Genomic DNA, 22,447 nt, shown 5'->3' on the forward strand with positions numbered 1-22,447 from the left:
AGGTGTGATTACCAGGCCCACCAAGCCTGCTGACAACCATAATCCAGAATGATACTTCTTTAGTACACCCTTCTGGCGCAAGCTCAAACACCATATGATAGAGAATATACATTATACTTAGATATTGCTCCTGTTAGATCACAAAATGCAAAAAGGAATTTATCAAAAATATTACATCTCTACGAAACAAAAAAGAAAAAGAAACAGTGAAAGAGCGGTGAAATTGGGGATATGGGCTTAGAAGAGTTTTGGGATCATTTTGGGAAATGTTTTAGAGGCTTGTGAGAAATACATTTCTGTGTTTCCAGACTTTATTTTGTCCTTTTATTATATTATTAAAGCGGAACTAAACTTTCTTTTTTTATTTGCTCTGCTACATATTTGGAACAAAATGTGCATGCATGCCAACCTGCAACTACATCTTTGTTTTCTTCTTTCACTAACAGTTGAAAACATGCTGCTCCTGCAGGAGACTCGGTCATTTTTATGACCTCAGGAATGAACTTCACTGGCGAGAAAACCTTAGGTCTTAGATTTCTCCCCACATCTTGTGTATGTCAGATTTATCTGACTTGTGAAGAAGGGGTGGTGTGCTTTTCTGCAATGTCCGTTTTGGCTCCTCTCACTCCCTCACTGACGTTTTTACACAGCTCACTTTGTGAGAACTAACATCAATGAATGGCACTCCTGTGCAGCCAAATAAAAAAGGGTATATTTTCACCCTAAATGTTCCTTGAATCTCCCTTTTCTGACAGCTTTGTGTGTACCTACTGGAACATTCTATCCACGCAATTTCTCTGTACAATTGGTCAGCAATTAGTCAGTTTCATAATATCTTTTAAATGCCAGAGAATAGCCAATTCCTAAATGGTTCTTTTTTACAAATGTATTCAAGTTTCTTAAAGGTAGATATTTAAAAGGATATGGTCATAATGTCTAATGCTACTTACTTCTAATTTCTCTTAAACCTTAGAAAAAGAAGTAGGTTTATTGACCAAAATGAAATCAGTAGTGATACTAAGACTTTAAAGATCATGTCATTAGGTCAGCCTATCAGAGATTAGTGTTGTAAACAAGAAAGATGTTGTTGTCAGTACCTAGATCTGAACTTGCAGCCACTGCTATGTCTGGCAATGTCTCTTCTCACTGAACCACCTGGGATGCTGGATAGCAGCCTGGACAATTCCTTGAACATTCTTGCCTTGATCCCTACCTGCTTTATCTGTGACTGAACTCTTGCTTTCTCATCCCCTGGTGGGGCAGCTCTTAGGACAGCCACTTAGTACTAACTCAAAGCAACACCAATTTCCACCATCAGGAGCACTGGTAAACATGGGTTAGTGCTTAGACAGTGAGCCTGTGTCACCTGCAAGGGTGACCTGCTTCTGTAATTATCCAGCTGGCTGGTGAGAGCATCACTACTGATATAGCTACTAGTCTCTGAGTCTGACCCCTGACTGTGACATTTTTCATAGATGTAGGAATTGTTAATTTACATGAATACTTACAATGAGTTTTTAGATATTTCTAGTAAAAAACATTCAGCCATTAAGAACACATAAGGTATTTAATTTTCATTAAGGACTTGTTTGACAGGCTCAGTCATAGAAGCAGAGTAATATTAATTTACTTTTTTTTTCTTTTACATTGTTTTGCTATATACATTGTTAAAAAAAACTGTTTGGTAACCCTACTGGCGATCTATACACTGCACGGCTGACCTCTGTATCTTCCATTGCTGGGACTAAATGTTGCTCAGCATAATTCAATCCACCTCTGGTGACATCGTGGAGACACCACCTGGGTTGTTCACAATGGATTGCTGTATAGAGTGGTGCTAGCATCAAAACATGAGCACTAGTTTATGCAACAGAGAAGACCACCCACCACTGACAATGTAGAGGAGGAAAGGGCACCCTACCTTGTGAACCAGTCATGTGAACCAGTATAAGACAGCTAGAGTTAAGATATGTATTTAGGGAATATTTTCGGTACACAGGGAAAGGTACAAAGAAATGGGAAAGGACATGGGGGGGATGTAAAATTGAGGTTACAAAAGAGGAGAACTGGAAAATTTCTCAGAAAAAGAGATTTTGAATAACATTAAAATAAATTAGGAGACATATTTTTGTCACCTATATCCCATAGGTCTTTTTTCCAATTTTTTTTTTATTATTAGAGATTTTCCATATAGAATGAAAGAACAGAAGAGCGGTGTACAGGAAAGTACATCATACAAATAAATAAATATGCAACAATATCACATAAGCCAATAATAAGTGAAAAAAAAGGCCTAGGGTAGACAGTACACTCTGTGAGGTTGTGAACTTGTATTTATCCTTAGTGTCTTCTACTGTTAAATAATGAGGAGGAAGATAAAGAATGGAGAGCAGAAGAGAGAGGGAGAGGACAGGAGAAAGGGGAGAGGAACAGAGGTTATGATAGGGCTAGGGATAGACACCGGTATCCAGCCAATGGATGATTACACCAGATAATGTATAATGTCAAGAGTCAGTAATACAGTAGGAGTTATCCAACCATATGGACCAAATTTGGTAGACCGAGGAATATTGAAATTATTTGAATATAGTCTTATTAGGTCCACAGGTATAAAGAAGGATGAGAAGCTGAAAAGCCAGAGAGGGAGTCATAGTAAGGTAGCCCAATAGCACTTCTACAAAGACTTCTTGTTTTAAAAACTTGAAATGTCAGTACTGTGCCATTTATTCCTGCAGAATAGCAAAAGAAGAAGAAAATTGGAAGTCTTCCTTGCTAACATATTTATTTTTTGTTAACAAATCAAGATCAGCTTTTTGTTTGGTACAACATGAGAGGTATAGCTTGTTTTTCAGTTTTCCAAATTGTCTTCACATACTCCATCCTCACTGTTTTTTTCCTTCAGCATAAGCAGAGTCAAGACTGGATGATAATGCCAGGATAATGTTCAGAACCAAGAAAAACCTGGTCTCAAACCCATTTGTTTTATCTGGGTTAAAGTTAATATAATACAACTTCTTATTGGTAAATTATATTACAAAAAGGACCACTTAACATGAAAAAAGTAACACATCTTTTAAGCAGGGATTGGGAAAAACACCTACAACTAGAAGCCCTATATAACATAGTATTAGAGACTTCGCTCAGGGTATTAAAGCACTGCCTAATATTATGCCCAGGGTTTAAGGCTATCCAGTGTTTAGTGGTGGTGGATAGCATTTGGAGGAATATCAGAGGAAGCTGTGTCTTTCTTAGGGTGTGTTTTGATATTGATGCACCATGTTTGATGGGAGTTCATTGTATAGAGATGGCATGGGTTTCCAACTAGGGATGGCCAGACATTGTATACAGAATGTAATTCTATAAAGTAACGTCCTAAAAACTAAAAACCTACCACCCAGCATATAGCAGGCACCTCCTACTGCTATAACTTACGAAAGCATTTTGTCTGGTTATGGTGATCGTGTGAACACTCTCCCTCCTTTTTCCCACAATAATGTACACACTGCCTTAAGCACCATGTCACCAGGCCCAAGGCATCTCAGTTGGGGCCAAGGGACTGCCTAACCATTTGGCAGATATTGACTTTCCAAAAGCCTTGCTGCTTTGGGCTAGGGTTTTTCTTTTATTTTTTTTAACTTTGATGGTGTTTAATTATGCATAAAAGATAACTTATTTGACCACTCTGGAATGCTTCACATCAAGCATGTTGGAATGCTACGAGTCCATGACATACCTGACTGTCATAATTTTCATGATTTCCAATCACTAAATTACATAACAAGCTGCAAACTCACTGAAAGTTAAGATGTGTAAGCATTTTCACATTCTAAAACATAAACATTTAATATAGAGTGCAGTATGCTTTAACTACAATGTCATGTTTTTTGTGTTTTAAAATATGCAGATTCTCCAACAAATGAAGATAATGTGTGCAGAGGTGTTTTCAGGCTTCCTCTATGTGTAGATACAGCATCCCATTTGGATGACTTTCATCGCCTATTGATTATTCGTGCAGCACATCCAGAATACTTTCCTGATGCTGTATGTCAGTGGGTCAAACAACATTCCAGAGACCTAGACCTTCAGAACTGTTGCCTGAGTATTGAAAGTATGGCAGGTAAGTAACAATAAGTGCTAAAAGTACCCCAAAACTACTGTGTACTACATACACAGCAAAGTTACACAATGGCTAAGTCAGGGCTGCTGAAGGAAATCACATGGATTCCAAACAGACTACCTGTCTTGGCCCCATACAAACTATCTGTGAGACCCCCCCCCCCCCCAAAAAAAAATATCAAGATGATATTTTGCTAAAAATACAATAACATCATTTGTCAACACAAACACAACATAACTTACAAAATTCCTGCTCAATCTACAGGATAAAACTGTATTGAGTTAACAAATATAGCTCTGTGTGTGAATGAGGTATTGGAGCTCATTCACATGGGTGCTGTGGCCTGTACAGTGTGAATAAATGCTTTGACTTTGTGGTGGAGTCACCTGGAGCTGTGTGCAGGCAGCCAATGTTACGCTATTGGAACACATTGACTGTGCAATTATAGCTGTAGGTCCTAATTTATACTTTATGCTATGTTTAAACAGCCTCTGCTTTTCTATAGAGTAACAGGTGACTCCAGCCCAAATCCCCCATTCACATGGGAGGGAGAGGAGGAGAAGCTGGCAGCTGTAGGGAAGGAGAATGGGGTTGGGGAGTTGGATCTTGGACATTAGGGATGAGCTTCGTGTTCGAGTCGAACGTACGTTCGACTCGAACATTGGCTGTTCGTCGAAATCCGAACTCTTGGTCCGTTCGCGTCAAAATTCGTGTGGCGCGCACGGCCCACAATGCACTGCGATGGCGCAGTGTATTGCTGGCTCATGATTGGCCAAGCATGCACTGTGACCCCGCATGCTTGGCCAATCGCAGCGCCAGCAGCGAGGAGAGCCATGATTGGCCACAGGCATCCTGCCTGTGGCCAATCATAGCTCAGGCTGTGTAGTGCACGCCCCACACTATATAAGGCCGCCTTTGAGGCGGCCTTGTGTAGTGTGTTGGCATCTGAAGCAGTGGGTGTTCTGTGTACCTTCAACACAGTACACACCGATCGTTTTTGGCTGATTTCCTATCTTGCTGTTGTGTAGTAGTTATTGTCTGTGCCCTGACCGCAGTATACACCACTATATTCACCTCACCTATATAGCTAGTGATCCATCTTTAATAATAGAGCTTGCAGTCAGTAGTGTTAGGAGATAGTGCGTGCTGTTTGCGTGCTCTGTACCCAGTACATACCGCTATAATCCACCTACATAGCTGTTCTCTATTTGAGCCCAATTGCCATCTGCAGGAGTTATTGGAAGTTGTGTGTGCCTCCAGCACAGCACAGTATACATCTGTATATACCCCTTTATCTCTGCTGTTTTCTGGTTATTGTCTGCGTGCCCTGACCGCAGTATACACCGTGATATTCACCTCACCTATATAGCTAGTGATCCATCTTTAATAATAGAGCTTGCAGTCAGTAGTGTTAGGAGATAGTGCGTGCTGTTTGCCTGCTCTGTACCCAGTACATACCGCTATAATCCACCTACATAGCTGTTCTCTATTTGAGCCCAATTGCCATCTGCAGGAGTTATTGGAAGTTGTGTGTGCCTCCAGCACAGCACAGTATACATCTGTATATACCCCTTTATCTCTGCTGTTTTCTGGTTATTGTCTGCGTGCCCTGACCGCAGTATACACCGTGATATTCACCTCACCTATATAGCTAGTGATCCATCTTTAATAATAGAGCTTGCAGTCAGTAGTGTTAGGAGATAGTGCGTGCTGTTTGCGTGCTCTGTACCCAGTACATACCGCTATAATCCACCTACATAGCTGTTCTCTATTTGAGCCCAATTGCCATCTGCAGGAGTTATTGGAAGTTGTGTGTGCCTCCAGCACAGCACAGTATACATCTGTATATACCCCTTTATCTCTGCTGTTTTCTGGTTATTGTCTGCGTGCCCTGACCACAGTATACACCGCGATATTCACCTCACCTATATAGCTAGTGGTCCATCTTTAATAATAGAGCTTGCAGTCAGTAGTGTTAGGAGATAGTGCGTGCTGTCTGCGTGCTCTGTACCCAGTACATACCGCTATAATCCACCTACATAGCTGTTCTCTATTTGAGCCCAATTGTCATCTGCAGGAGTTATTGGAAGTTGTGTGTGCCTCCAGCACAACACAGTATACATCTGTATATACCCCTTTATCTCTGCTGTTCTATAAAAAAGGCATCTGCAGGAGTTAGTGGGTGTTGTGTGCCTCCAGCACAATATAAACTACCCAACTACTGTTTTACCCAACTCCCTTCAGGCCATTACCATGTCTGGAAGGCCAGCAAGGAGAGGCAGACAGGCGCGAGCCGATAAAAGATGGCAACCAGGCTCTGTGTCTAGAGACAACAGTGCTGGTCGTGGACGCGGTGCATTGTCATCAGCACGTGGCCATGGGACATGCTTGTCCTTCTTTTCTGCAGCTGGACATGTTGAACCGCAACATGCCAACGACTTGGTAGAGTGGATGACCAAGCCCTCTTCATCCTCCTCATCCTCTCTCACCCAGTCTCCTCTCAATGTCATCATCAGTGACTCCTTCCCTAGACCCACCACGTCCTCCTGAGGAGTCTCCTGAACTCTTTGAGCACAGTGTTGGGTACATGCTCCAGGAGGATGCCCAGTGTTTGGTGGGCTCTGATGATGACACTCAGCTAGAGGAAGGCAGTAGCGTGAGCGCAGAGAGAGGGGATGCTCAAGAAGGACAGCAATCTGGCAGTCATGTTCCACAAGCTGCAGCATACTGCCAGGTTTGCTACAGCGATGAAGAGGGAGGGGATGATGAGGGCACTGACTCCACGTGGGTGCCTGGAAGGAGGGAGGAGGAGGAGGAGGAGGAGGAGGCACATGTCCAACGAGGCAGGTTGCCCTCCGGGGGCCAGCTTAGGGGCAGCACACCGACTGAATCACACCGCAGAGCTCCGCCTGCGCAGAGCGCTTCCTCTGCGCGTTATTCTAAAAGTTCTTTGGTGTGGGCCTTTTTTGAGACGAGTGCATCAGATCGCACCGCTGCTATTTGCAACATATGTCTCAAGCGTATCTCACGTGGCCAAAACATCAGCCGCTTGGGCACCACATGCTTGACCAGACATATGTTGACCTGCCATGCAGCTCGTTGGCAAGCGTACCTCAAAGACCCACACCAAAGAACAAAGCGGACCTCTCCTTGCTCCTGATCAGCTGGCATCTCCAACCCCACTAGACCTTCAGTCCTCTCTGAAACCTGCTCTGAGAGGAATGAAGGTGTAGAATTAGGTGTGTCACAGCCAAGTGCTTCCGGGAACTCTGCTAGTGGTACACCCACGTCTGATTATAGCAGGCAAATGTCCCTGCCCCAGCTGCTGGACCGGCGGAAGAAGTTTACTCCCAGCCATCCACATGCCCAGCGGTTGAATGCTAGCTTGGCTAAATTGCTAGCACTTCAACTGCTGCCTTTTCAGTTGGTAGACTCGGCCCCCTTCCGTGAGTTTGTACAATGTGCGGTTCCTCAGTGGCAGGTCCCCAAACGCCACTTTTTCTCACGGAAGGCGATTCCGGCTCTCTACCGGCATGTGGAAGGCAATGTCCTTGCCTCGCTGGACAGGGCGGTCAGTGGTAAGGTGCATATTACCGCTGACTCATGGTCCAGCAGGCATGGACAGGGACATTACCTGTCTTTCACGGCCCATTGGGTCACTCTTCTGGCTGCTGGGAAGGATGCAGGACAAGGTGCAGTAGTGTTGGAGGTTGTTCCGCCACCACGCCTCCAAAATGCTACTATTGGTTGTGACACACCTCTCTCCTCCACCCCCTCCTCTTCTTCTTCATCCATGGCCTCTTCCAGTGCTCTGTCCTCAGAACCAGCGGTGCTCCGTAGGCGTTCCAGGGGCTACGCAAGTACGCAGGCAAAACGATGCCATGCCGTGCTTGCGCTGGTTTGTTTGGGGGACAGGAGCCACACTGGGGCGGATGTTTTGTCAGCTCTGCAGGGGCAGGCCGAGAGGTGGTTGACGCCACGCCAGCTTAAGCCAGGAATGGTGGTTTGCGACAATGGCACCAACCTCCTCTACGCCCTCCGACAGGGACAACTGACCCATGTGCCTGTGTAGCTCACGTCCTTAACCTGGTGGTGCAGCGGTTCTTGGGCAGGTACCCCGGCTTACATGATGTCCTGAAGCAGGCCAGGAAAGTCTGTGTGCATTTCCGCCGATCATTTAATGCCTGTGCTCGGCTGGCTGAGCTCCAAAAGAAGTTGAACCTGCCCAAGAACCGCCTTATATGTGACATGCCCACCAGATGGAACTCAACATTGGCCATGCTGCAGCGGCTGCACACGCAGCAGAGGGCCATCAATGAGTACCTGTGCGACTACGGCACCAGGACAGGGTCAGGGGAGCTTGGTTTTTTCTCACCACGCCAGTGGGGCATGATCAGGGATGCATGCACTGTCCTGTCACCGTTTGAGGAGGCCACAAGGATGGTGAGCAGTGACAGTGCATGCATCAGTGACACTGTACCTCTTGTTCACCTCTTGGAGCATACGCTGCATGGAATAATGGACAGGGCACTTGAGGCAGAACAGAGGCAGGAAGAGGAGGACTTCCTTGCCTCTCAAGGCCCCCTTTATCCAGACAGTGTTCCTGCTGTGCCACCCATCACACAGGAAGAGGATGAGGAGGAGGAAGAGGAGGAGGAGGATGATTGTGTCAGCATGGAGGTGGAGGCTGGCACTCAGCATCAGCAGCAGCAGCAGCAGCAGTCTTATAGGGATGATTTACAGTCCCAAGAAACACGTGGACTTGTACGTGGCTGGGAGGAGGTAGCTGCGGATCATGTTGTCCTTAGTGACCCAGAGGACTCCGGACCGAATGCCTCAGCTAACCTACGCTGCATGGCCTCCCTGATCCTGCAATACCTGCGGAAGGATCCTCGTATTCTTCGGATCAAGGAGAGGGACCATTACTGGTTGGCCACTCTCCTTGATCCACGGTACAAGGGTAAGGTTGCCGACCTTATCTTGCCATCGCAGAGGGAGCAGAGGATGAGACATCTCCGGGAGGCCTTGCAGAAAGCTCTGTGCAACGAGTTCCCAGAGACTGGGAGGTTACAAACTCCTGGTCCTGGACAACGTGTTGCTGAGGCATCGGTCAGAAGGAGCGGTGGAGAAGGTGGCCGTCTGACTGATGCTTTCAGACAATTTTTTAGTCCGCAGCCCCAAGGTATGATTGGTTCCAGCACCCATCGCCAGCGTCTAATTTACATGGTGCAGGAATACCTAGGGGCAAGGTCAGACTTGGACACCTTTCCCACCGAAAATCCTCTGGCTTACTGGGTTTTGAGGATGGATCACTGGCCAGAGCTTGCACAGTATGCAATTGAGCTACTGGCCTGTCCTGCATCCAGCGTTCTTTCGGAACGCACCTTCAGTGCTGCTGGTGGCTTTGTTACCGATCACAGGGTGCGCCTGTCCACCGAATCAGTTGATCGACTGACCTTCATCAAGATGAATCAGTCTTGGATCACCCACAGCTACCAAGCACCTGAAGCTGATGTAACCGAATAATTTTTTTTGAAATACCACATCCCTTCAAGACTGCCTATGCTGATGCTGAGTGACTGTCCTGTTATGTTGATTGTCTATCCTCTTCTTCCTCCGCTGATATGTTGGAAGAACATTTTTGGTTCTGGGTGATGCCAGCAGCCCAATTTTTCTGCCCCTGTTTAACAGGGGCGTTTTAATTACAATTTTTGATGCAATGCTTTGCAGCAGGGCTAATTCCTGCAATAAAACTAGAGTATATGGCAGAGGTTGCAGTGTGGTGGCACCAGCACCAGTGCCTAAGGCCCAATTTTTCTGCCCCTGTTTAACAGGGGCGTTTAATTACAATTTTTGATGCAATGCTTTGCAGCAGGGCTAATTCCTGCAATAAAACTAGAGTATATGGCAGAGGTTGCAGTGTGGTGGCACCAGCACCAGTGCCTAAGGCCCAATTTTTCTGCCCCTGTTTTACAGGGGCGTTTAAGTACAATTTTTGATGCAATGCTTTGCAGCAGGGCTAATTCCAGCAAAAAAACTAGAGTATATGGAAGAGGTTGCAGTGTGGTGGCACCAGCAGCAGTGCCTAAGGCCAAATTTTTCTGCCCCTGTTTAACAGGGACATGTAATTACAATTCTTGATATAATATTTCACAGGAGGGCCCCTTCCTGTGCCCACCCAGAGTAACGGTGAGGATTTATAGTGTTGTGGCACCAGCACCACAACCACCAAAGGTCAATTTTTCTACCACTGTTCAACAATGGCATGTAATTACAATTCTTGATATAATCGTTCACAGCAGGGCGCTCCAGCGCCCACCAAGAGTCACTTTGAGGGCTTACAATGTTGTGGCAAAACCAACACCGTGTTCCGCCATTTCTGCAGAGCATATAGGGCAGGCCCCTACTTTCAAACATCCAACTTACAAACATCTCCTACTTGCAAACGCAAGGAGACAGCAGCAAGGGAGATGAAAAAAGATGGACGACAAAACAAATTATACAGGGGTGATAACCCTTCCCTATGTTTTCCAAAAAGCTTAAAAATAGTTTTTTTGACTGGAGCTACACTTTAAAAATGTACCAGTTGAAAATTACAAACAGATTCAACTTAACACAACAAACCTACACAGTCCCTGTTTTGTTTGCACCGCCTGTATACTGCTGTTCTGAGTATATAGGGCCTGGGGGCCACACGCATTTCCTTTTTTTAATATGGGTACAGGGTTCCCCTTAATATGCGTACAAGACCCAAATAGGCTGGTAATGGGCAGGGAGGGCTACCCATGCCATTTTTCTCAATGATTTTCAACCATATTGCAGGAACCAGATATAACATTAAAACCGCAAGCAGTTTTAAATGGTGTTATTTCCGTTTAATGTCATTTTGTGCAGGGACTGTTCTAAACACGGGAAACACGTGGCACTTCACAGGCATACTACAGACACCCCCCAGGCACCATATTTAAAGGAATATTTCACTTTTTTTTCACTTTAATCGTCATTAAAATCAGTGCTCCCGCCAAAATGGCCGTTTTTAAAACTTTTTTTTGCATTGACCCATGTCCCCTGAGGCAGGAGTCAGGTCCCCAAACCCTTTTTAGGACAATATCTTGCATATTAGCCGTTAAAATTAGCACTTTCCATTTCGAACGTTCGAGTCCCATAGACTTCAATGGGGTTCTAACCTTCGTAACGAACGTGGGGTCCGTTCGAAAGTTCTGGTGCGAACCGAACCGGGGGGTGTTCAGCTCATCCCTATTGGACATGGAGGTTGATCAATATGTGGGTGCATTTACCGGGAAATGATCACCCTGTGGCTCTTACTGCAGTAGCTCAAAGCAGGTGGATAAGCGAGAAGCCAGCTGCGCTGCAGGGGGAGCCACATAGGGATCAGTCTCAGGGATTGCCTCCCCCTCTCCCATGAATGATCTAAAATCATATCCATATTCTCTATGGATATGAAAACTGTACAGTATACACTGTATATTTAAATCGTTGTTTAAATTGGTGGAGGTATATTAGTAACTAGGGATGAGCTTTGAGTTCGAGCTGAACTCATGTTCGACTCGAACATTGCCTGTTCGCCTGTTCAGCAAACAGTGAACAATTTGGGGTGATAACGGCAAATTCGAAAAGCCGCGGAACACCCTGTACAAGTCTATGAGAGAAATCTAAAGTGCTAATTTTAAAGGCTAATATGCAAGTTACTGTCCTAAAAAGTGTTTGGGGACCTGGGTCCTGCCCCGGGGGACATGCATCAATGCAAAAGAAAGTTTTAAAAATGGCAGTTTTTTTGGGAGCAGTGATTTTAATAATGATTAAAGTGAAACAATAAAAGTGTAATATTCCTTTAAATTTCGTACCTGGGGGGTGTCTATAGTATGCCTGTGAAGGGACGCATGTTTCCTGTGCTTAGAACTGTCCCTGCACAAAGTGTCATTTCTGCAGGAAAAAAAGTCATTTAACCACTTGGCGCCCAAGCTACGTCGTGGGCGTCGTGGGCTTTGTGGTGGTATATCTGAATGATGCCTGAGGTTACAGACCTCATTCAGATATCAGCATTTTCAGCCGGCGATTCCCTGCACCATAAGAATGATCATAGCGACTGTTCCACCGCTTAATCGATCTTACGGGCGGTGGGAGGGGACGCCCCTGCTTCCATAAGGTGAGTCGGTCACAGGATCCGCTGGCCCCCGGATGATATCATAGAGATTTCCGGTGAACCAGATGGTCCCCGAGTCTCTATGATCGTTCGGAGGCCGGGCGCGATGTTATGACGTCACGCCCCGGCCTCTGCATTCAAATTAACAGTGCTGCTTTGGCTGGGAAGCCAGGATCGTTTTTTTATTTATTTTAGGCTTCCCAGCCTAGAGGTAAGATATGGGGTCTTATTGACCCCATATCTCGCTGTAAATAGGTCCGATCATGCCATATTCCTATTACAAGGGATGTTTACATTCCTTGTAATAGTAATAAAAGTAATCACATTTTTTTTTAAAGTATCAAACTAAAACGAAAAAATAAAATTAACAATACATTTTTTTTTAAAGCGCCCCTGTCCCCGTGAGCTCGTACGCAGAAGTGAACGCGTACGCAAGTCCCGCCGCCCACATATGAAAACGGTGTTCAAACCACACATGTGAGGTATCGTCGCGAACATTAGAGTGAGAGAAATAATTCTAGCCCTAGACCTCCTCTGTAACCCAAAACATGTAACCAGTAAAAAAATGTAAGCGTCGCCTATGGGGATTTTTAAATACGAGCGCGTGCAATTTTAAAGTGTGACATGTTTGGTATCTATTTACTCGGCGTATTTTCCTCTTTCACATTATGCAAAAAAAATGGGCTAACTTTACTTTTTTTTTTTTAAAGCATGAAACTGTTTTTTTTCTGAAAAAAACATGTTCGAAAAATTGCTGCACAAATACTGTGCGAGATAAAAAGTTGCAACAACCGCCATTGTATTCGCTAGGGTCTTTGCTAAAAAAAACATATATAATATTTGGGGGTTTTATGTAATTTTCTAGCAAAAAAATTATGAATTTTACATGTAAGAGAGAAATGTCAGAATTGGCGTGGATGCGAACTGATTAAAATCACTCGCGGCTCTAATGAATTGTCAGCTCCCGTAATACAGAGAACATGCAATCAAAGTCATTGATTAAAAAAAAAGTGTGGGGTTCCCCCAAATTCAATTATCAGGCCCTTCAGGTCTGGTATGGATATTAAGGGGAACCCTGCGTAAAATAAAAAAAAATTGACGTGGGGGTCCCCCTAAAAATCCATACCAGACCCTTTATCCGAGCACACAACCTGGCAGGCCGCAGAAAAAGAAGGGGGGGAGAGAGTGTCCCCCCTCCTGAACCGTGCCAGGCCACATGCCCTCAACATTGGGAGGATGCTTTGGGGTACCCCCCAAAGCACCATGTCCCCATGTTGATGGGGACAAGGGCCTCATCCCCGCAGCCTTGGCCGGTGGTTGTGGGGGTCTGCGGGCAGGGGGCTTATCAGAATCTGGAAGCCCCCTTTAACAAGAAGAGCCCCAGATCCCGGCATGACGATGTGGTTACCATACAGATAAAGGCTGTGTTAGTATGGCACTGGAATTATAATTTGTGTGTGTATATATATATATATATATATATATATATATATATATATATATATATATATATATATATATATATATATATATATATATATATATATATATATATATATATGTGTATGTGTGTGTGTGTGTGTATATATATATATATATATATATATACACACACATATATACACTGCTCAATTGTCAGTTAAATCGATGCAGTGCTGTTTCACAAAAAATGGCCTGGTCATGAAGGGGGCAAATCCTTCCGGGGAAAAAAAAACTAAATTGAAGAACAGTCAATACAGAGCCAAAATAAAGTGTTTCTAAGGGCTAGATATATGATTTTATTCAAATGGCAAAGATTCAAAGTCTCATTTGTGTGCTCAGGATCATTGCTGTTTTTTTTCAGAATGACCTAGTGAGGTTATGGATAGGTGGGGCAAAAGGAACAAAAATGGGTTTACTCCAGTGCATAGTACAGAGGGCAGAGCCAGAAGGAAGCACACCGTCTATCAGTCTACTTCACCATAACATGAATGGTTAAACTGTCTCATTGCTCTGCAAGCCTTACCCCACAAAAGCCATTTTGTCCATGTATTGCACCACTCTACTATATATAACAAACAGAGGTGTGTAATTTGTAGAAGTGAATCTGCAGCTAGGCTATCTATATAAGTTAAAGAGCTCTGTATGCTCGCTTGGTCAGTGCAGGTTAGGGCAATCATTTCCATCTCTTTACAAACTCTCCTTAAATGTCAAATACATTTATCAAGAATACTTCAATAACAAGTTTCTAAGTGCTAGCATGAGGAGGCAATATAACACCTCCTCATTGCTTTCTAATGCCCTCTGAAAAGCACTGTGACTGAAAGGATATTGCCTGAGACTGGTACAGTGGTATTACTGCAGATCCTGACCTTAAGTGAGGAACAGGTGCACAGCCCCTGGATTTTCCACATGTAAGCACAGGAAGAACTTGGCTAGGTAGCAGAGTGGTGGGAGAGCATCGGGATGTCTCCTAGGCAATGCTGTCCCGCCAGTACAGCTCCCGCTGTACCAATCATCTCCTCAGGCTCTCTCCTTCTAATTCTCACAGCTCTCATTATGGACATCTGTCAGTGTGACACTATAAGCCTGCCAGCCTCCTCAGTGAGGAAGGTAACAAGGATAGAGATGCATGCTCACTGTGGAGGCATTGAGGGCTGGATAAGGCAACCAAAGAACTGAATGTGGCCCTGGGGCCACAATTTACCCATGTCTGTGCTGCACACTTTCAGGTCTGAGTTTTGCATAACAATGTATGTACACTTACCCCAAATGCCCCCACACCAATTAAAGGAATTTTATTCATACATTGCCATTCTTTTGATACATGCAGGTAGTCTTTTAATTCTATCAAATTAGGCATGTACTTGCACTACATAGTTTAAGGTAAATCTAATGAAAAATTGTACATGAGAATTGAACATGTATGGCCAGCCTTCATCTCACAGAGCATAAACTGCATCTGTTTAATTTCTCTAATGAGGGTGCCTCTTTATTTCAATAGTATCCCTTTGGTACGTGTCTGAAGCTGCCTATGTATACACACTTTCACTAACCTAAATATTTTTTTTCAGTGCTGGATCAAAATACATTTGGTATTTTAGTTATTGAACCTTCTACTACCAGCAAAATGTCATACAGTGGAACAATCTTGAGCCATAAAGCCAAACAAACCATCACCAGTACAGCAAAGGTAACAGGATTTTTACATTCCTTGCTGGTTAATGCAATGATATTTATGAAGGGAAAACTGCTTCTAAAGCACCAAATTCAGCCTCCTACACACGATCTGACTTTCCGACGGGAAATATGTGCTGACAGGCTGTTGGCGGAAAATCTGACCCTGTGTATGCTCCATCGGACAATTGTTGTTGGATTTTCTGCAGACAAATGTTGAATAGCAGGCTCTAAAATTTTCCACGGACAAATGTCTGTTGTCGGAATTTCCAAGTGTGTGTACACAAGTCTGTCGGACAAAAGTCCAAAGCACAAACATGCATGCTCAGAAGCAAGGATGAGCCAGAAGTGGTCGGTCTTGTAAACTAGCATTCACAATGGATTTGTGACGTGGCAAATTATGAAATTTCAAAATGCAGCACATATTCTCTTCTTCTTTAAAGGGATAATAATGAAGCTGCTTGGCTAGTGATACTGATGGAGTTCCGCCAAACTTATTTAAAAAGGCTTTTTTTTCTAGTGATATCAAGAATAATATTATGTTTTTTTTTTAAAAAAATTTGGTCAAGTTACCACAACATCATTATCCCGTAGGTTTTTATTTCAACAAAACAGCTGTGTTGGTGTCCCTTGTTAATTTTACATTGTATTTTTTAAATGTACTTGCCTACTCCCAAACTGTCATTTGAAGTAAAACACATAGCCAAGTACCGTATATACTCGAGTATAAGCCGAGATTTTCAGCCTCTTTTTTGAGGCTGAAAGTGCCCCCCTCGGCTTATACTCGAGTCATCGCCGTCTGACTGCTCGATCAGCGTATCGAGCAGACAGACGGCGGACATACTACAATTCGAAAGCCGCGCCTCCGCCTCCGCCTCCGCCTGTGATAGGCGGAACACTCAATTTCCCAGCAGTCAGTGTTCCGCCTATCACGGACATCCGCTCATCCTCGTACTACGGACGAGGATGAGACGATGTCCGTGATAGGCGGAACACAGGCTGCTGGGAAATTCAGTGTTCCGCCTATCACAGGCGAAGGCGGAGGCGCGGCTTTTGAATTTTAGAATGGCCGCCGAGGCGCCGACGAAGAGCGGCGATCCTGGCAAGGCACGGGACGGAGGCAAGGCAAGGCAAGGCACGGCACGGGACGGGACGGAGGCAAGGCACGACACGGGACGGAGGCAAGGAGGCAAGGCACGGCACGGGACGGAGGCAAGGAGGCAAGGCACGGCACGGGACGGAGGCAAGGAGGCAAGGCACGGGACGGAGGCTCGGGACACAGGCTCGGGACACAGGTAGGCTGGACACACACACACACACACACACACACACACACACACACACACACACACACACACACACACACACAGACACTCACACACAGGGATGGATGGATGGAGACACACACACACAGGGATGGATGGATACACACACACACAGGGATGGATGGATGGAGACACACACACACACAGGGATGGATGGATGGATGGATGGATGGAGACACACACACACAGGGATGGATGGATGGATGGAGACACACACACACAGGGATGGATGGATGGATGGACACACACACACAGGGATGGATGGATGGATGGACACACACACACACACAGGGATGGATGGATGGATGGACACACACACACACAGGGATGGATGGACGGACACACAGGGATGGACGGACACACAGGGATGGACGGACACACAGGGATGGACGGACACACAGGGATGGACGGACACACACACAGGGATGGACAGGCATGTCTCACCCTCGGCTTATACACGAGTCAATAAGTTTGCCAGTTTTTTTGGGGGTAAATTGGGGGTCTCGGCTTATATTCGGGTCGGCCTATACTCGAGTATATACGGTATTATTCTCCACAATTAAAAAAAAAAAAGATAACAAATAAAATTAGACATGCTGTCTGCCAATAGAACTTAACCAAAAAATGCATTCTATGCATCCACAAATATAACAAATCAAATCATTATTCAACCAAAAAATAAAATAAAAGCCTCATGCATGTGTCCTTCTTAATATAGGGGGTCAACAATGCCAAGAGTTGGTAAAAGCAAGGGTCCATCATCCAGAGATGATTCCGAAAATCATCCGGATTATTCTCCTGGAGCTCCCGCAGCAATGGCATGTGACATAATTGGTCGCGATTAATAAAGCAACCAATTTTTGGTCCAGGAAATTCTCCTAATTCTGTTCCTGGACTGGACTTGGGTCAAAGTAATAACTCCAAGGCCAATAATAAATAACACGTTATCTCCTCTGATACCGCAACATGTCTGGTTGATGAACAGCCGTTTAGAAACTAACTGAAAAACATGAAATGAAAAGTGCAAAATGAAAAGCGCAAATCAACACTCACCAAACTTCTACTAACACGAAATTAGTAGAAGAAGCCCAAAGGGTGGCGCTAAAGAGTTGAAAAAACACGTAGTATGTCAATACATTTGGGATTGTTGGCCATCAATTGTGCACTGTGTGTATGCAAGATAAGTTTGGGCCAACTCCCTTCGGACAAAAGTCCACTGTTTTGTTGGCCAACAATCCGATCATGTGTATGAAGCTTTAGATTCAAATTTTTTTTCTTAACTTGGTGGAATCTGTTTAAGGGGTAACATTCAGTGTGTTTTTGGAACTGTATCTTGGGGTGTGCTGGATACAAAAGTAGTGTTTCCTTGGTTGTTATATACATTTGTGCTCATAAGTTTACATACCTTGGCAGAATTTATGATTTCTTGGCCATTATTCAGAGAATATGAATGATAACACAAAAACTTTTCTTTCACTAATGGTTAGTGTTTGGCTGAGCCATTTATTATCAATCAACTGTGTTTACTCTTTTTAAATCATGACAACAGAAACTACCCTTATGACTCTAAACAAAAGCTTACATACCCTAGTTCTTAGTACCGTGTATTGCCTTTACCATCAATGACAGCTTGAAGTCTTTTGTGGTAATTGTGGATGAGGCTCTTTATCTTCTCAGATGGTAAAGCTGGCCATTCTTCTTGGCAAAAAGCCTTCAGTTCCTGTAAATTCTTGGGCTGTCTTGCATGAACTGCACATCTGACATCTCCCCAGAGTGGCTCAATGATATTGAGGTCAGGAGACTGAGATGGCTACTCCAGAACCTTCACTTTATTCTGCTGTAGCCAATGACAGGTCGACTTGGCCTTGTGTTTTTGATCATTATCATGTTGAAATGTCCAAGTACGTTCCATGCGCAGCTTCCTGGCTGATAATGCAAATGTTGCTCCAGTATTTTTTTGATAACATACTGCATTCATCTTGCCATCAATTTTGACCAAATTTCCTCTGCCGTTGTAGCTCACACATCCCCAAAACATCAGCAATCCACCTCCATACCTTTCATGATAGGTCTTGTTGACTCCTCTCCAAATGTAGCATTTATGGTTGTGGCCAAAAAGCTAAATCTTGGTCTCATCACTCCAAATGACTTTGTCACGAACAGGTGTGACCAGACTGTGTGGACTGCAAAAAGGAAACCAAAACGCATGTAAGGGGAATAATATAACGTTTATTAAAGATAAGTAGTAAAAAAGTAAACACCCCAAATACAAATAGTGCTCAACTAATCAACAGAAACCCACAGACAACAGATAATATATACAGCCAAAGGGAAGTACCAAAATCAAACATGTAAACCAGGCCAGGGTCCTACACAGCAGATCAGAAGATGAACAAGGGCAGGACAGGAGAGGGAGATGATAGATGGGATCAGGCTACAAGGGAACAGGAACATAGGAGGAACAGGATCAGGATGGGATCGGGTACAGGTTCAGGTTATAAGCTAACGGGTCAGGGCGCAAGGACGATACCAGGGCCAGCATGTGAATACTTGCCGGGTATTTATATGCACACCTGCAATTAGCCTCAGATGACACCCGATCACAGGAGGTGATGTCTGCCCACACTACCAGGATCCATCCGCTGGTGGATGCCAGTACTGTGGCCCAAAGATGACATAAAACCAGCAGAGGAAAGCTCTCCTAACAGTTCCAAATTGCCAGGAGACCTGCTGGTGGACCTCAGTACTACACGCCAAATGATAGATATTACCAGCGGATGGAACCTTTCCTGACAGACTTTGTGCCAGAAGGTTTAAGGCTTGTCTCTGTGCTGTTTAGCATTTTGTAAGCAGGATAGTTTGTGGCATTTGCGTAGTAATGGCTTTCTTCTGGTGACTTGACCATGCACCCGACCTTTCTTCAAGTGCCTCCTTATTGTGCATCTTGAAACCGCTACACCACATGTTTTCAGAGGTTCCTGTATTTCCCCCAAAGTTATATGTGGGTTTTTCTTTGCATCCCGAACAATTTTCATGGCAGTTGTGGCTGAAATTTTAGTTGGTCTACCTGACCGTGGTTTGGTTTCAACAGAACCCCGCATTTTCTACTTCTTGATTAGAGTTTGAACACTGCTGATTGACATTCTCAATTCCTTGGATATCTTTTTATATGCCTTTCCTGTTTTATACAGTTCAGCTGCATTTTCACACAGATCCCTTGACAATTCTTTTCTTTCCCCATGACCCAGAATCCAGAAACGTCAGTGCAGCACTGGATGAAAAAAAAGGGTCTGTCAGGAGTCCAGAAACTCATTGACCTTTTATAAACACACACTAATTACAAGTAAACAGATCACACGGGAGGATGGTTACCTTTAATAGCCATTCAAACCCCATTGTATCAACTTGCGTGCATGTTATCAGGCCAAAATCACCAGGGTAAACTTTTGATCAGGGTCTTTTGGGTAGTTTCTGTTGTCATTATGATTTAAAAAGAGTAAACACAGTTAACTCTTGATAATAAATGGCTTCAACCAAACACTAACCATGAGTGAAAGGAATGTTTTTCTGTTATCAATCATATTCTCTGAAAAATGGCCAAGAAATCAGAAATTCTGCCATTTTTATTGCAGGGTTTGCTTCCATTATTTGTGTCATCATAATCAGAGTGAAGTTTCCTGCTGATTAGTTTGTGTCTGAGGTTGGGTGGTTGTCTGACAACCACCCAACCTCAGACACAAACTAATCAGCAGGAAACTTCACTCTGATTATGATGACACAAATAATGGAAGCAAACCCTGCAATAAAAAGCGCTGCAAACTATGCAACCAGATCAATCTATCCAAAAGTGTCACACACACAAACGGGACCTTCAATATCATGGGATCTTACAACTGTACCTCCAGCAATGTTGTCTACCTCATCCAATGCAAAAGGTGCAGCAAAGGATCTTATGTTGGTGAAACAGGACAGAAGTTGCAAACGAGGATGAATTTACACAGACATACCATCAAGGAACATAAAGAAGACAGTTTATGTACACCTGTGGGACATCACTTCTCACAACCGGACCACACTATAGAAGACCTCAATGTTTTAGTTCTTAAAGGGAATTTCAGAACTATCCAGGAAAGGAAAACCTTTGAACTAAGAATGATAATTCTTTTTGACACAAAAAATAATGGCCTGAATTTAGATATAGGTTTCCTTACTCATTATACTAAAGTTTTACAACCCCCTCTGTGACTAGAAACCCCCCCTCCATTCCATAGCTCTCCCATTGTCTTATCTCACTAACTCTTCTCTTATCTTTATTGCCATTGATTTGTATGTGTTTTTTAGTTGTTTTTTTTTTTTTTTCTCTTCTTTCCCTCAGAGGTGTTTTTTTTTTTTTTTTTTTTGGTTTTGATTTTACATTCTGCTTAAAAATTTGTAAATCAGTACTGCTTGGGCCTTGAAGAAGGGGACATACCCGAAAGCTTGTCCTGAAAAATTGTATGTTAGTGCAAATAAAAAAAGTATCACGGACAGTACTCAATTTTATATTGTTGGCCTGCAATTCTTAGGAATAACTCACTTAAATCTGTCCAAACCAGAGTCTAGTAGACATCCAGGGTATGATACAATTTGAAAAACAAAATCATAAATTAAAATATAATAAATAACTATAAATAATTATACCAAATAATAATATAGTAATAATAAGAATGATTCAATAATGTAATCAAATCCAAAACACTGAAATTTGCTCAGTTGCAGAATTGTCACTGTCATTACTTGTCATTAATTGTGACTGTCATTACTCATTACTGCCAAACCACTTCTGATGTAAAGGGACATTTTTGGTTGCTATGGACCATCTCCAGTTTCCAGGCAGAAAGAACAGTTTTTATATTATAAAACTACATGCAGGGCACTGGGCAGACCACTAGGGACAAAAATTATGTGAAATAATTACATACAGTAATGTAATCTGTAAGATTAAATTATATTGTTTGTAATGTGTGTGTTTCACTTTCTGAATTTGGCGCCGTTCTCTATCCCCGTGCGTCGCAACGCTCACAGGGAACGGAGCTCGGCTCCATGATAGATCAAGCAGAGGACGAGCCACTCGCACTGTGGGGAGACATCGCTGGATCCAGGGGATAAGGTAAGCATACTCATCCTGGATCCTGCGATGCGATCTCTAGTCTGGCTCGGGGGTACCGCTAATGGTTCTGAATTTTCACCCCGAGCCAGACTCGGGAATACCGCCGGGGGGGGGGGGGGGGTTAATGGAGCAATCTGTCTAATACTAATTCTAGTGGGGATAATCCTATTCAACCAAGAAGCCCACAGCAGGTCAAATTTACCTTGTCAGCCCCGGTGTTGAAATATATACTTTTCTTATCTTAAGGTGGTTCCCATCCGAGCTATCCAATTCCGTAGATTAGGAGGTTTGGTAGCCTTCCAATGTTGGAGAATAAGCTCACAGGCTTGGAAAGGAGCTCTAAAAATAGCTTTTTTGGATTGTCTTCAATTGGGAGATCATCAAGAATACCAAGGATACATACTTTGGGGTCCTGTGGGACATTGACCAGGAATACTTTATTGATGGTTGTGAGAGCTCCCTTCCAATATAGGTGTAGTTTTGGGCATCGCCACAATAGATGAATGAGGTCCCCGTGATCTCTAGAACACCTTGTA

At 43.8% G+C, this 22,447-nt stretch overlaps 1 protein-coding gene across 1 annotated transcript in view; it reads left to right on the forward strand.

The window, feature by feature from the left end:
- Positions 1 to 22,447, forward strand: part of LOC143983065 (uncharacterized) — a 695,051-nt gene that overhangs the window by 520,671 nt on the left and 151,933 nt on the right. Inside the window, exons 84-85 of the mRNA XM_077482312.1 lie at positions 3,905 to 4,117; positions 15,335 to 15,453. Of these exons, the coding sequence (XP_077338438.1) occupies positions 3,905 to 4,117; positions 15,335 to 15,453 (332 nt within the window). The remainder of the gene's footprint in view (positions 1 to 3,904; positions 4,118 to 15,334; positions 15,454 to 22,447) is intronic.

Source organism: Lithobates pipiens, unplaced genomic scaffold, assembly GCF_037356315.1.
Source record: "Lithobates pipiens isolate NorthernLeopardFrog02 unplaced genomic scaffold, aLitPip1_a1.2 Scaffold_16, whole genome shotgun sequence".
Taxonomy (NCBI): domain Eukaryota; kingdom Metazoa; phylum Chordata; class Amphibia; order Anura; family Ranidae; genus Lithobates; species Lithobates pipiens.